General features: G+C 34.5%; 1 protein-coding gene across 2 annotated transcripts in view; it reads left to right on the top strand.

The window, feature by feature from the left end:
- The window catches only part of LOC121314571 (collagen alpha-1(XV) chain-like), a 107,149-nt gene extending 91,723 nt beyond the window's left edge, over positions 1-15,426 (top strand). For both annotated transcript variants that reach the window (XM_041247986.1, XM_041247985.1), the window contains 19 exons: positions 902-964; positions 2,579-2,668; positions 2,764-2,799; positions 3,165-3,218; positions 5,150-5,206; positions 6,752-6,811; positions 6,943-6,984; positions 8,460-8,505; positions 9,117-9,197; positions 10,030-10,055; positions 10,163-10,261; positions 10,908-11,043; positions 11,131-11,195; positions 11,544-11,672; positions 11,937-11,996; positions 12,312-12,374; positions 12,468-12,665; positions 12,888-13,000; positions 14,026-15,426. In XM_041247986.1, the coding sequence (XP_041103920.1) occupies positions 902-964; positions 2,579-2,668; positions 2,764-2,799; positions 3,165-3,218; positions 5,150-5,206; positions 6,752-6,811; positions 6,943-6,984; positions 8,460-8,505; positions 9,117-9,197; positions 10,030-10,055; positions 10,163-10,261; positions 10,908-11,043; positions 11,131-11,195; positions 11,544-11,672; positions 11,937-11,996; positions 12,312-12,374; positions 12,468-12,665; positions 12,888-13,000; positions 14,026-14,242 (1,635 nt within the window). In that variant the 3' untranslated portion in view covers positions 14,243-15,426. The remainder of the gene's footprint in view (positions 1-901; positions 965-2,578; positions 2,669-2,763; positions 2,800-3,164; positions 3,219-5,149; positions 5,207-6,751; positions 6,812-6,942; positions 6,985-8,459; positions 8,506-9,116; positions 9,198-10,029; positions 10,056-10,162; positions 10,262-10,907; positions 11,044-11,130; positions 11,196-11,543; positions 11,673-11,936; positions 11,997-12,311; positions 12,375-12,467; positions 12,666-12,887; positions 13,001-14,025) is intronic.
- Positions 15,427-15,667: the final 241 nt, after the last annotated feature.

The raw sequence follows: 15,667 nt of genomic DNA, 5'->3' as shown, positions 1-15,667 counted from the left end.
TCCAGAGGTCCTAATAAACTGTCCAAGCCGTATACAGTATGTGTTTACTATAAACCTCAGAATCACTAATGTCATGCCTTGCTACCAGATCATTGGTACTATACTGTGCAGTGCTATACAGCATTTATTTCTTGTTTTTCTATTAACCAAAAATGTGGTGTGGAACACATTCTGCACAAGGTGAGGTACGAAAACAGTAAATACCTACAAAAGTACATAACTAAATAAAGAGCATTTTCTGTTTGTAATTTAGAATTTGGACATAGACTCAAAGCCTTCTCAGAACCTTTTGGATAGCATTTGAATATAGTACAATAAAATGTTGGTTGATTTTATACATGTGTGTAGGTACACTGGTTTTGCAGTGTCTTTGTATATGTTAAAACATGGATGGGTCACCAGTCTTCTCTGGGGATTCTGGAGGGAGCGTTGTATTGGTTCTGGCACTCCCACAGGTTAGGGAGGCAAAACCGTCAGGAACTGTTTCTCCTCATCGCTCTACATGAATGCTGCTGGCGAGGCGTCCAGTGAGCTCAAAGACGGACACCTGCAGGGCTGGCCCTTTGTCCTGCAGAGTCCGGTAGCTCCCTGACAACCGCTCACAAGTTCCTGGGTGTAAACAGGAAATTGGCTTGATCGGATGATACTCACAGAACCTTCACTTCTCCTGAGCTGGGTGGGGAATCGCTGCAGTGAAGTAACATAATTGGCCATTCTAAATTGGGGAGGCAATTGGGGTAAAATAATTGGGCACTATATTTAAATAGAAAAATAAAAAAAAAAAAAAAAAACAGCAGTGGGCAGCTGTTTGATTTGGTCATTTTGTTAATTCTCTCTGAAATAAAATGCAATAGTTTCTAATTATGATTTCGTAATATAAAACAAGCGTTTCTATGTGTAGGGACCAAGGGGACCAAAAGGTGCTACAGGTTTTCCAGGCATGCAAGGACTTCCGGGAATGAAGGTAATTCCAAGATTTTTATTTTTTTTTGGTGTAAACGATCAGCATTTGACCAAACCTTCCAACGTTAATTGTTTCAAACCTTATTAACTGTTTTGAGACATTATTGATTGTTTACTTAATTCTAGTTTTACCTCTATTTTTAAATATCTGCCAATGGTTAGATTTAGGATTTCATTTAAATATGTACACAATATAATAAATAAACATTCACTTCATATGTGTGCATTCAATAGGATAGCATATAGATAGACTGATTGATAGATAGTAGCTAAATATTAAAATAGTATGTTTTCAGTTTATCACTTACTTTTCTGTGAACCTTTTTCAATAAAATATCCTATGAAGGAGATAAATTGAGGAAAGAAGAGGCCCAGAGTACAACTACTAATAGCCTATAAGTACCTCCACAATTTGTTTGCCAACACACTTTCCCTTGACAAAGCTATGTTAAACATACCGAAATGTTGAGATGTTTTATATATTTGAATCACCAGTAACTGATTTATGACAATGCTAAAACCATGCAAATATCTGTATGTGCTCTCCAGATCTCAGTAATCAGTGTCATTCAGCAGCCAATATTCCATGTCAGCAGTGGGTATACTGTGCCACAGATTAAAGGTTAATTACTGCACATCCCAGTTCTGACAATTCTCTACATCTAGTATGTCTCAAGTTTAAAAGCAAAACCAATGCAGCAAACGTGTGTCTTATATTTATTGTATATGCTGTCTGCAATAATGTGTAGACTCTTCCCAAAAGTCTTCTGTAATGGGTGTACTGTCACAGTGTGGATATCTGCTGAGAAACGACAGACACAGAGGGTTTGAGGTTGCAAACGCCACGCAGGCATCCAGGTTTTCTTTATTTACAAGCAGTTACAGTGGTTGGTGGCCGCCACTAGGGTATCAGCAATGGTAGCCCTAGTGTGGAAGGATGTATATACTGTACACAGGTACATGAATATATACAAAAAGCAAAAACAAAACACTGTACAAAACAAAGCTAGTAAATAAAAATTTGCCAAGCTCAGGGCATGCGCTACTCCCACTAAAAGGGAGGTCCCGCACTAGGAACGTTCTCCCTGCAAAAACTAAATAACTGGGGAGGATTAAAATACCATCAATTAACCTCTACCCTAAAGTTCTAACAATTTTCCTGGTTACACATGCTGAGGTAATCCTTAGCTTGCCCTGGTTCCATCCGCAGTCGTGAGGGTTCTCCTCCTTCCCCTCCAGGCTTGTGAAAGAAGCACAGCACAAACCAACAAAAGACAAAGAAGAACCAAGGGCTGGCTTTCCAGACCCTTTTTAAAAGCAGGTGACCAGTGTTAATTGATTATCAATTATTCAGTTGGCACCTGGCCACCTGCTGCACGTAATATTTCAATTAGGCAGAGGGGGAAGTCTTCCCTACCAGCCCAGCCATATCTAGTCAAACAGAAACACATTTTTATTACAAATCACCACCAATACACACTGTACCTTCAAATACACGTGATATCGTGGTGATTAATCAATCAATAGATGATTCATTGGGGCTCTCAAAATAAAAGGCATGACGATCATTGTTGCAGCTTAGTATTTATTTCTCAATAGTATTGCTTTTTTACAGGGTGAAAAGGGTGAAGCAGGGTCTATCATTGTAGCCGATGGATCTCTGATGGCAGGATTAACCGGGCCAAAGGGACCAAAAGGAATTCAGGTGACTATAAATGAGAATCCCTCTGCCCTTTATCCCCAAAGTCCTCCCATGTGGATGGTGTCTATTCTAAACTTGTATTATTTCTGTCTCCCTAGGGTGAGCCAGGCTTAACCGGACCTCGAGGACCAATGGTATATAGCGTTTAATATATTTTTATCCGAATACAATGCATTATGAGCCAGATGTAATTGATTTCCTCTAAATAAATAATTGAATTAAATCGTTCAGTCTTAGTGTAATTTTTACAATGTATAATTATATAATTAGATATGAAATAATTTCTTAAAGAATTACAAACTTCTGCAAGAACATTTTCATGATTTACTTTCAAACACTTGTAAACCGATCATCTGTATTGTGCTGTCCTTAAGGTATACACAAAAGACTTTTAGACTACCATTGTTTCTGTGTTATTGTAGTAATAAAACTGGCAATAGGAACATACAATGACAACGCAGAGCAGGCACCCATTAGATCCTTTTTTTTTTTTTTGCAGGGGCCAAATGGACCACTTGGACCAAAAGGAGAATTTGGCTTCCCTGGACGTCCTGTAAGTAGAGAAGGTTTTTGCAGTGTTATATATATATATATATATATCTATATATATATATGATATATATATATAGATATATATTATATATATATATATATATATATATATATATATAATATATACAATGTCATTAAAAGTTTAACCTGTAAATGTGAACATTTACCAAATAAGGTGGTAAATGTCCAAAATTATAAAGAAATAGATGGTTTACCAAAGCTTATTGGTAAACGTCGTTATATCATCGAAAAATGTATTTATTCCTGCATATATATTGTCAATTAACAAAATAATCATTAACAAGCTTACAGTAATGCACAATTGAACAGTTCAACATGGTACTGAACAATATTGTGATCCACTGAGAGCAACCAACATTCTGGTATGCGTGTATAAAACAGTTTACAATTTAAAATAGCATTCTGTTAAATGCAAATGTAATCATTTAGACATAGTTTTTCAAAGAAAATCTTTGTTATGATACAAAATACCACAAAGATAGGCAGTGAATAGATATATTTACTTACTGCAGTATGGTAGACTCTTCGAGTTACACAGAACCCCTGAAGCCTTCAAATGCGCAAAAGCGATTAGAAAGACATTCGCTCATTAGCCAAAGTCACTTGGTTAATAATAATAATAATAATCTTTGTTTTTATATAGCATCTTTCATAGTGGACCACCATCACAAAGCGCTTTACAAGATACTTCTTGAGATACCAGTAAATGTCCAAGTATAGTGTATTCATGTTTGGTATTGGTAAATGTCAACATCAAGATAATAATCTTTATCTAGCACCTTGGACCACCATCACAAAGTGCTTTACAAGCTACGAGAGTAGGGTGTGTGAACTATGCATCAGCTGCAGAGTCACTCACAACAACGTCTCACCTTATAGACAGAGCACAGGGAGGTTCAGTAACTTGCTCAGGGTCACACAGTGAGTCAGTAACTAAGGGGGGATTTGAACCAGGTATCTCTTGGTTATAAGCCTGTTTCTTTAGCCACTGGACCACACAGCCTCCTCCATGTATTTGACCCTTTGATCATGTGTTCTATGAGACAAATAAGATTATTTGCTGGAAATAAGATTTTACATCCCCTCACAAGTCACAGCATCAAAGAACAGTGCTGATACAGAACCTCTCTGTGACTGGGTCTACTGCGCTTTCCAGTCAGTTGGACTTTGCAGGCCAGGCCAGTTCTCTAGACTGATTATATTGGTCTGGCCACCAGATGTCACATTTGGTCCACATAAAGAAGCACAAGTACAGTTAAAAATTCTTACAGCCCAGTCATATAAATGTGCTAATATGCCCTCTATTAGTGTACAATAATGTAAAATTATATATATATACAGTAAAACCTCTTTTATCCAATCTAATCTAATTAGATCCAGGGGGTGTTTTAAAAAATCTATTTGATGTATAATCAAATTACTGTAAAATAGATTATATAACATTATTAATCAACATACCACCAAAAATAAACATAACACCACACACCACAAATATATATATATATATATATATATATATATATATCTATATGTGTATGTGTTATATATGTTTATTTTTGTGTGGTATGTTGATTAATAATGTTATATAATCTATTTTACAGTAATTTGATTATACATCAAATAGATTTTTTAAAACACCCCCTGGATCTAATTAGATTAGATTGGATAAAAGAGGTTTTACTGTACATATTGTATAACATGTCATGATGTTAATAAAAATCAGTCCTTTGATGTCAGATAAACCGTTTGATATGTAAACTCTACATATGTTTCAGGATCCTCATTCTTTATACAAAACAAAACGTGTGTAAAGTCTTTGTCCAAAGGTTTGAAAGATTGTAAACAAAAAATGTAAAAAAATTTTTTATATTAAATTTAAACTTACTGAACTGATCTTTTTCTTGTTCATAGGGTCGTCCAGGAATGACTGGAAAGAAGGGTGAGAAAGGAGAAGTTGTGATGCTACCAGTAAGTAGTGGGCTATACAGGCACAAGTTTGAATTTCACATCTTAATGAACAGTGTCTTATTGGATGTGTAACTTGTGTATCTGGGCTTGTTCTAAAGTTTAGAATTTTAACAAATTGTTTCCTAAGATTTTAAAAAATAGCTATTGAAATTGCAGCCTGTGATCTAATTACTCAGATTGTATAGATATGTAAAACTAAAGGCTTATATTGAAGCAAGTGTAAAGGCATTTTTTGGAGCGTATATAAATATTTCATGAATAAACATCATCAGACACCTTAACATTCCCACCAGTATTGTTTCTTGGTAGTTTTTTTTAAAATATTTCAGCCCTGAGCAACACGATATAGTGGAGGCAGTCAAATGTACATATATCTGAAAAAGCAGTAATTACATTGTGATGAAAACCGGTTTTAAAATTGTTTAGCATGTAATCTGGAATGCCAGGTTGTGGAGATATAGGGAGGTGTCTGTCTATATTCTTCTGTCTGTATTTCACACTTATATTTTTACATATGTCTTGAAAATACAAAGTTATTCCAAATACTGTAAATCAGCCATTTTAATGTATATGATACTAACACCTTGTTTGCTTACCTGATTACACCAAGGTCTTAAATACCACCTTACACAATGATTCATTGGCATTTCTTATTCCATACTATTCTGTACATATTGCTGATATATGTCATGGTCTTCACCTTTTCTTTATACCGATAGCTCCAGTTTAGAATCTAGAGCTGTGATGGGAGATGTGTGTTACTAACAGGCTTCCTTAATTTGATACATCTATGAGAATTAACACTTGCTTCAAATTAGAACCGTAAGCATTTAAAATTCAACTAATATAGTGGTATACATATATCATGTATTTGACCTTGATTTTAGCATTTTGTAATTGGGTTTTCCTGATACGAGGAACAGCATATCCAATTAAATCTTATCAAATCTTATCAAGTCACTATACTTTGTTTCTCAAGCTATTTCTGCTCAGCTGGTTGGAATTATCTCCATGTCTGTATGTTGTCTCAGTGTTGGAACAAGTGTATTCCACATGTAATGAAAAGTATATTATATTTATAGCACTGTAGTCACATGTGAAAATATTGGGTTAATAGATTATTGTTGGTTACCTTCATTTTATTTAATAATAGAGGTTTATTGCTATTAGACAACACAAGAAGGTGCAATTTGCTATAAACTACAAAGAATACTAATTATACAGATTTCAAATTAATACCTACTGCAAATAGTTTGGATTATGAATTTCCTGGTTTGCACCAATGCTGTCCAATCTTAGTATGAACCACGATATGTATAAAAGCCTCTTAAGAACCATGTGCCGTGAATCCGTCATAACAGCGACCAGCATCTTACTGAAAAAAATAAAAATCAATTGAAAAGTAGATATGATATCTGATGTATGAGCATAAACAACTCAGGTTAAACCTGCTCATCGTGGTATATAGAGTTTTAGAAATATGTTATGAACAAGTACATACAGTCGTGTATTTGTGTTTTTAATGATTCGTTTGGCCATTTCTAGGGAACTCCAGGCCTGCCTGGCCCACCTGGACCTCCAGGTCCAGCCATCACCATTAAAGGAGTAAGTTCAGTGTTCCTCGTTGACTGTGGCTGCTATCTTTGTCTTCAACCTTTTATTTCCTCAGAGCCAATTATTTTTGTTCTCTTTGTGATTCATCGTTTATTCACCAATCATTTTCCTCAATTTTAAAGACAGTTTTTCCAGTCCCTCCCAGACCTCACTGCAAAACTCCCGTAAGTGAAAGTGAGCCCTTTTAAGTCTCTCTGTTATGTCCAGATTAAGTTTGCAAATGCATTACTTTCAAGGAAAGCTCTTATCTCCCAGTGCCTGTGTTTCCCTCTGCTTTGCTCTTTCTCTCTTTTCATCTTTTAAATATATCTAAGTATATAAGTCTGGGCAGATAACAGATGCTAAGGGAAAATTGTCAAACGCTATACAAAAACATTTTTCAAATGATGTGTTTTATTATGTAATGTAGTTATAAACAAATGCAATTATCTGAATTAAAAAAGAAAGTTGATACTTTTCATTCGGATCACCTCATGATTATCTGCATTGTAAATCTTGGCCTGCTGCATCAAGATGAAGAGAAAGTGCAGCTTGCATTGTCTGCACATCCTTTTAATTTTCTCACGTGCCCTGCCTCTCCAAATTATTGAAAACATGTTCTAAGGTGCCATTCAAAATGTTAGATATAATTTAAATCTGTTATCTGAACATTAAGACTTGCTCCTTGCAGGTGATAAGTAAAGAATGAAAAGACAAGCTTGTTGCTTCTTTTAATCTTAACCCAAACAAGGCATAGTTTAACACATTTTACATATATATGACGCAATAATATATATATATATATATATATATATATATATATATATATATATATATATAGATATTAGTATATATAATATAATATATTATTTCATATATTTGTCTTGTCTATATATGTCAGAACAGAATACTTACACGTGCCATGTGCAGATTCTTAAAGTGCAGTTACAACTAACACAGGACATGTGTAACTTTTGTTGCATCTCATAAAGTAATGTTTTTTAGATCATTAATTTGTTTTATACTGTATGTACTTTAAAATATTCTAAACATTCAGTAAATATATAACAGGCTGCCAAGAAAAGTAATATAATTAGTGTGGAAATTTAAATCTGTTTGTTTTTCCCAATGAAACTATTTGGACATACTGAATTTAGCAAGTCAGTTGCAACATCATTCATTTTTGTATTTTTTGTATTTATATGTAAATAGTCATATCCTCATCCCCCTTTTAATATTGTAATACAATAAATAATAGCTGTCTGATACCTTTCACTGATGTCATTGGGTGCGATAAATTGGGTTTCAGATAAATAAATAAAGGGCATTTTAAAAAATGTTATTGAAACTTCTGTCATGGTACTCATGTTACGCTTTCACATTTTATCCAGGGTTCTGTAACAAAAACCTTACTTAATGCTCCCTTTTGAAAATAGTATTAGACTACAGAGAATCATATCATATAAATGATTTGTAACATGAATCAAATGCAGCTCATTTGTTGCTTATATGAAATATAATTGCATTACAAAATCTAACATGACTGCAAAGCTAGCAATGAATTGTCTGTTGGGTTTTCAGAAAACAAACACTTTTATACCTACATATTGAAATCTGTATTTGGATATTGTTATTTATTTATGATGATGTATTTTGTTAGGTAAATGGAAATGAAGAAACACAGCATGAACACACATTTACCCATGGTGAGTCATTTATAATCAGTTACTGTATGTTTCTCCACTTTTGTTTGTCAGACACATGTTTGAGTGTTGTTGGTTCCTGAAACTTCAATCTAATAGCTTGAACCGCTCAGCTGGCTGTTACTCAGTGACTGTAGAACTCATAATAGTGGGGTGAATTATACTATATTTGATTACAAACATCAACAGCAACAAAAAAAAAAAAAAAAAAAAAGCAAAAATTGGTAAATAACAAATTCATAAGGAAAATTATATCCAACTGGAAACTTTGTACCTCATTATTTTTTTCCTCACCCGTTAACGATTTAGTCAAAAGCTACTCTAAGGAAAATGTATTGGAAATAATAATAATAATAATAATAATAATAATAATAATAATAATAATAATAATAATAATAAAACATCCCCAGCAGCATTATTTTGCACACATTATATTTAAAAGTCAAAATATGTAATAGACACCTGTGCGATGAGTCTCATTTTTTTAATAATACAATAGTAGTAGTTGTCTAGTTATACCCTGCCCTTGTGACAAAATTGGCCACTGACATCATAAACAAATCTCTACATGGTTTTTCTTAACAAGTTTTTGTATTGCATTCCTACTTACATAGGACCAAAAGGACAAAAAGGATTGTTTGGCTCTAAAGGTGAAAAAGGAGACAATGGCGTTTCTGGAATACCTGGACCAAAGGGTAATGTGTAGTGGTGTTTGTGTATGCTTAATGGAAGAAGTTGTTTAAAAGTCCATTCAATCTATTTTGATGACCTGAACATGATCATAATATTGCCGCCCTGAAATTTATAAACCTGATTTTTCAGAAACCTCATTTCATTATATTTTGCAGTATTATTCCAGTTCTGGTGGCTTTGTCATAGTAATCCTTGTTTTCCTATTTCAGCTGTCTTATTTAAAATGCTAAAACAGAGGCATGTAAACTACTTAACTTACTGTAACATTGCTGTTTGCAATGCTTTGTCAAACTACTCCCTTTACTGTCACTTTTAAGTTTTCAGTCTTCAACAGCTATTCGTGTCAGGGATGTTAAAACTAGCAGACTACCCCAGTGTCTTTAATATTGGATGCACAGCTGTATTATATAATTATCTCAGTCAAGCTCTATTGCCAGAGCTAGCCAGTAAACACTTCCACATAGTTTCACTGCTTTAACCTCTAACACAGTTTTAATCTCTGGCCATATGAATGATAAAAGATCTTCTCCACAGATCTATTTAATGTATGTTTACAAACCATATATATAATATATATAATAATACCATAAAAATATATATATATATATATATATATATATATATATATATATATATATATATATAATATATATATATATATATATATAAAAATATATATATAAGGGGAAGTAATTAAATCCCCCCCCCAAAACTCTGATTTTAGTTACTGGCTGATATTAGATTCTGATATTGATGTCATGGACTGGCTAACTTTTTTGTTCATCAGCATTGGACAGATGATTATATATATAAATGTGTTTCATCCTTTCACAGGCTGGTGGAATCCTGACGAGTTTAAGGTATGTTGCCTTTTTCATGGAATGTTTGTCTTTCCTGCTTATATAGTATGTACTGTAGTGTATATATCTGTTTTGCAACTGACAGCTGACAACTGACAACTTTGCAGGGTGAGAAGGGAGATTCTGGATATAAGGGTGATAAAGGGGAGAAAGGTGAAGCAGGTGTTTCTGGACCTCCTGGCCTTCCTGGTAGATCTGGACTGGTTGTAAGTCATGTTTCCTGCAGCAGATGTTGTAATCAGCATTATCTTAAAATACATGTAGAATTGGGGCCATAATTTAAAGCATGTGCAAAGACAGAAACTACTCAAAACAATAGTTAAAAACAAAAAAAGTTATTTCCTGCTTGTCTACCATTACAGTTGTTTTATTCCTCCACGACCATTACATTTTATCTAGGTTTGCTTGTACTGTTTGGCCTGCATGGTTTGTTGTTCTCCATGGATGCATATGAAAAAGGTTTCTTTTCCTCCATGCTTTCTAACTATGGCAACAAAAATGCATCTTAGAAAAGACTTCTTAACACTGAATATTTGAAATGAGGTAAGGATTGTACAGTGTTGTTCAGTCTTTTTAAGCAATGTCTTATCTATACCTGCACAGCACACGGTGCAATGCTAATATTCTTCCCCATCTTCAGATGCATTTTTGTGAGAATTGTTTTTAAACATGGTAAATAATGGTCTAAGTATTCCGCACTTAACAGATTAAAAAAACAGTAAATAAATGAAATATTCAGAAAATGTAAAATATCTTTTTTGTGGGTATTTTAGTTGTGCTTTTGTATTGGTGGCTTTCTGACTGTAGCGCATGCTGCTCTGTGTTCGTATAATGACATCCAGTTCCTCACAGGGGCCCAAAGGCGAGTCTATTATTGGCCCCAGAGGGTCGCCAGGTGTGCCAGGTGTGCCGGGACAACCAGGGTTTGGAAGACCAGGACCGGCAGGCCCCCCAGGACCACCAGGACCACCCTCTCTCTTCGGTTCAGGTGAGCACCAGCCTTCATTTGGGAGCAGCCATTATAACCATGTACTGTAATCAGTAAGTTACACCATGTTGATGTTTCTGTTGTCAGCTGTTGCAATCCCAGGACCTCCAGGACCTCCTGGACAGCCAGGCCCATCTGGAGTTGATAATCCAGTAAGTGAATAAAACTGAAAACAGCATAGTATGAAATTTGGACCAAGTTTTAACGAATGTGTTATTTTAAGTTTATTTAAGTTATGTTGAAAAACATGTTCTTAACAGTTGTCAAAAAAGCCAACAGCAGTCTAGAACAGTTTTAATGAAAAAAAAACAACTGTGTATTATTACTCAAAACAGTCTCAGCTTCTTTTGTTTTTGTTGTTTGTATCACCTGTCTAATTCCCAACCAATGCCCAACAGACCTAAAAAAAAAAACACAAAAAAAAACCACACATACTGTCTAAAATGTTTTTATCTGTTTTCTTACTTTATTAATAAGTCATTACTCTTTACCCCTAACAGACATTCACATACAGAAACATTGAAGCTCTGCAGAGCGAAACCTATCGCACAGCAGAGGGCACCATGGTGTATGTCACAGACAAGAGTGAAGTCTACATCCGAGTGCGACAAGGCTGGAGAAAAGTCCTGGTAACTATATTTTATTATGTTTGCACAAAACGTTTACACTGCCAAAAATATACTGTATTGAATACATCAAAGTATGCAAACATTATATTTTCCTGTAGTAATGGTAAAATGATAAAACGTAATATACCTGGAAAAAGCTTAAATTCCCATGCCTACTGGGAAATATTGGAAAGATCATTTATTTTTTATGAATGAAGAACAAACTAGGTTCAGTTGTTTGATTTGTGTTTGATAATGCTTTTTAAACCCGTTTTCTATTTTTAGCTAGGTGAACTAATGCCTTTCCCAAGTGAAATCCCACCACCTCCAGCTGCATCAGGTCTTGTAAGTTAAATTGAACATTTTAAAACATGTTATATTACCAGACTCTGGAAATAGTTTATGTATGTGTGCAAGTAATGGAGTTTACTATATACTAACTGAAGAGTTATGAATACTTCACATGTCAGCTTAAATTGAAATATTAGACATATTGTTATATAGAAACATACAGTACACATATACATACATACGTACATATACATATTTTATAATACATACTTTTTAAAATTTTTGACATAAGTTTTTTGTTGTTGTTTTGTATTGTTTTATAATTATGAAGTAAAGTAAAATGCTAATCTTTTTTTTTTTTTTTTCCAGGAGATTCAGAGCTTCCTTCCTGGATACAATCTTCTCCCACACACAGTTCATACACAACCTGGAGTAAGTAAACAATTGACTCCAAATGTGCAGCTGTTACACACCAGTAACTGTGTTGCCAAAGCTTGAAATTGTGGATGTTTCTGCCGTTTCCAGCTCCATCTAGTTGCGCTGAATGCCCCGTTTTCCGGGGACATGCGAGGAATACGTGGAGCTGATTTCCAGTGCTTCCAGCAAGCACGGGCCATGGGGCTAACGGCAACATACAGGGCCTTCCTTTCTTCTCACCTTCAGGATTTAGCCACAGTCGTGAAGAAAGGCGATAGATTCAACATGCCTATTGTCAATCTTAAGGTAATTAAAATCCATACCCAAACTACTTAATGATGCATATGAATTCACTGCACTGGTACTTTACTGGCAGAACTATTGAAATCTATTTATTGGGAAGTGCTTTAAAAAACATTCAGCCACAGATTATAATGAAGGCACTAGCTAAAATGTTTATCTGACTTTAAAAAATGCCAAATATGTTTGTGCTATACTTGCTCAACCAGGCTATTTTGTTTCTTATAGGGTGAAGTGCTCTTCAACAACTGGATATCAATATTTTCAGGCAATGGCCAGTTTGACCCCCAGATACCCATCTACTCATTTGATGGCAGAAATGTCATGACAGATCCTTCATGGTAGGTGTTCAATATACCAAATGCATTAACCTGACATTAGATGCCTTAAATTAAAATATGGTAATATTATCAAAGTCCAAGTAATTTGTGCTTTCCGGTTGGCAGAAAAGGATTAGTTATTATGCAAAAAAATAAAAAATATGAATAATACTTATATATATATATATATATAATATATATATATATATATATATATATATATATATATATATATATATATATATATGTAATATATATGTAAAATATGTCAGGGGTGGCCAAACTTCCTGACCCTACAAGCCGCATACCAACGTTTTCATATGGCCGATTGCTGCAAGACAGATACTGTAAAACATGAAATGTTTGTGAGGAAGTGTGGCAATTTGGTGATTGTGAACAGGTGTAGAGGTGATGCAGCGCAGAAGAAATCACAAACAATTGTAATCCGGTAGGAAATGGGGGTTTTAATTATAATCTGGGTCTGGTGACCAAAAAGAAAAACACTCTGGCAATACACAACAATGTGAGTTTACAGTCCCAAACAGTAATCGCTATCAGCCCCACAATACTAAAACACGGTCATCAGTCCCGGGTGTGTATATTAGTGGTCGTGGTGGGTGATATCAGGGTATTTGGTGACAGATCGTGCAGTGCAGTTCCAGCTTGTGCTGGCCCAAAAGCGACAGCTCCGGAACATGTTTAGCCATCTGGTGATATATACTGTATTTACAGTATAATCGTAAATCTCGAGAAACTACTCACTTCTAAATCTTTTGTAGTCATTTTTGTATTACTTTAGTATAAATACATGTTAATTTGGATTCATATGTTTTTTCTGACTTTATGTGAACGAAAAGACACACATTTGCCCATTTTCCCATTGGAAATTTGAAATATCACTGTCCTGGTCACAAAAGCAAAGTTTGTGGGGAATAATAGCCATTTTCTATACTTTTGAGGCATAAGCAATTAGGAAATAACACTTACTACCCAGGAACAAAAATTGTGTTACATAGTGTTATTACAATGTTATCTTTTTTTTTCAGGCCTCAAAAAATGATATGGCATGGCTCGAATAGAAACGGAATTCGACAGACCTCCAATTACTGTGAAGCGTGGCGAGCAGGAGACATGGCAGTGACAGGGCAGGCCTCCCTGCTGCAGAGCGGGAGACTTTTAGATCAACACACACGCAGCTGCTCCAACAACTTCATTGTTTTATGTATTGAGAATAGTTACATGCATGACCATAGGAAGAAATAACTCAGGAAGCTGCTTCCAAACATTAGGCACACAATTTCATCAGAGAAAAAGAAAAACAAAGTTGATACATCTTTTTTTTTTTTTTTTTTTTTTAGGTGTAGCTTTTTGAAATATGTAAATATTGCTTTCTGATGATATTGTTCAGCCCACATACAATTAGCCCAAAAGATGCCAAAGAAAAGATACCTCAGCAAGCAATCCTTGAGTGGCATATGAAGGAAACAAAGCAGCAAAATGTGCTTTTTGTTGGTATGGTAACGACACTGCACAGTGGAGCTCATGAACTGTTAACCTTATAATCTGACAAACAGCAGCTGTAAGGTTTAGAGGGATAGTCTCATCATTTCCTTTCATATTTAAAACAAAAATATCTGTGGGTGCTTGGGTGCTATTTGTTTATTTCTTCTGTTGTAATTGTGTGTTTTTCCCATATAAAGACAAAATAATATATTCTGGGAAATTACAGGTATCATGACTAGAACTAAGCTAACAGCATATACTTTACTGCTCCAGTCAATTTATGTGCACTACATTCACTATTTTATATTTTCAGGGTTCTGTTCTACCCGACCCACAAAGGACTTTGTCTGGATAATTATGAAAGGGCTTCAGCTCAGTGGGTTGTATAGCAAACACAAGGATGGTCTGTGAAGGTCTAATTACATAGACAATGGCTTTTATTTATACATTAACAGCACATACTCTAATGAGAACAAAAAACACATAGTTTAATAAAAGTAATCTCTGGTGTAATTACTTTTAAAGGAACAGTATTACCCTACATAAAAACACATATTTATTGCCATTTTCTTTTCTAAAATTAGTGTTTTATAAGAATTTGGATAACAGAGATTAACAAAGTTGCCATGATATTTTTAATAAATATTCTATTATAGGTTTTAAAAAAACCTGTACATGATTATTAAGAAAACTGAAGCTTTTCTTACATTTTAATAAAAGAACGATCAATAGTCTTCCTACTTACATTCAAAAAAGGCACTGACTGTCTTTTAAATAAAAAAAAAAATTGTACTGTAACAATAATTTGGAGGTAACTTGTGTTTGTATGCTGTTACATGCTCATTGAATACATTTTTTTTTTTTTGTACAAACTTGACTCTGTTTTAATGTACTGCGTAAATGTGTCCTAGTCTAATTAATGTCCAGAGCCTCTGTAAAGTTTGGTATAGCAGTAAAACAAGGTAACACACATGTTTGTTTCAGTAAGGATTACAGGATACTTAGGATGCAGATATGGGTCTTTGTGTCACAGTACAGTTTTATCTGCTGTGTTTCACTATTTTCCAGTGATCATCATATATTGACTTGTAAGCATACATTTGCATCACAATTAAAATGCTATTGCCTGTGCGATACAGGATATGGCCAGAAGGAGCAGTTACTGTAGCTATTTGTAGATTTACG

The sequence above is a fragment of the Polyodon spathula genome, chromosome 4 (genome assembly GCF_017654505.1).
Source record: "Polyodon spathula isolate WHYD16114869_AA chromosome 4, ASM1765450v1, whole genome shotgun sequence".
Taxonomy (NCBI): Eukaryota; Metazoa; Chordata; class Actinopteri; order Acipenseriformes; family Polyodontidae; genus Polyodon; species Polyodon spathula.
This window is presented reverse-complemented; position numbering and strand designations above follow the sequence as displayed.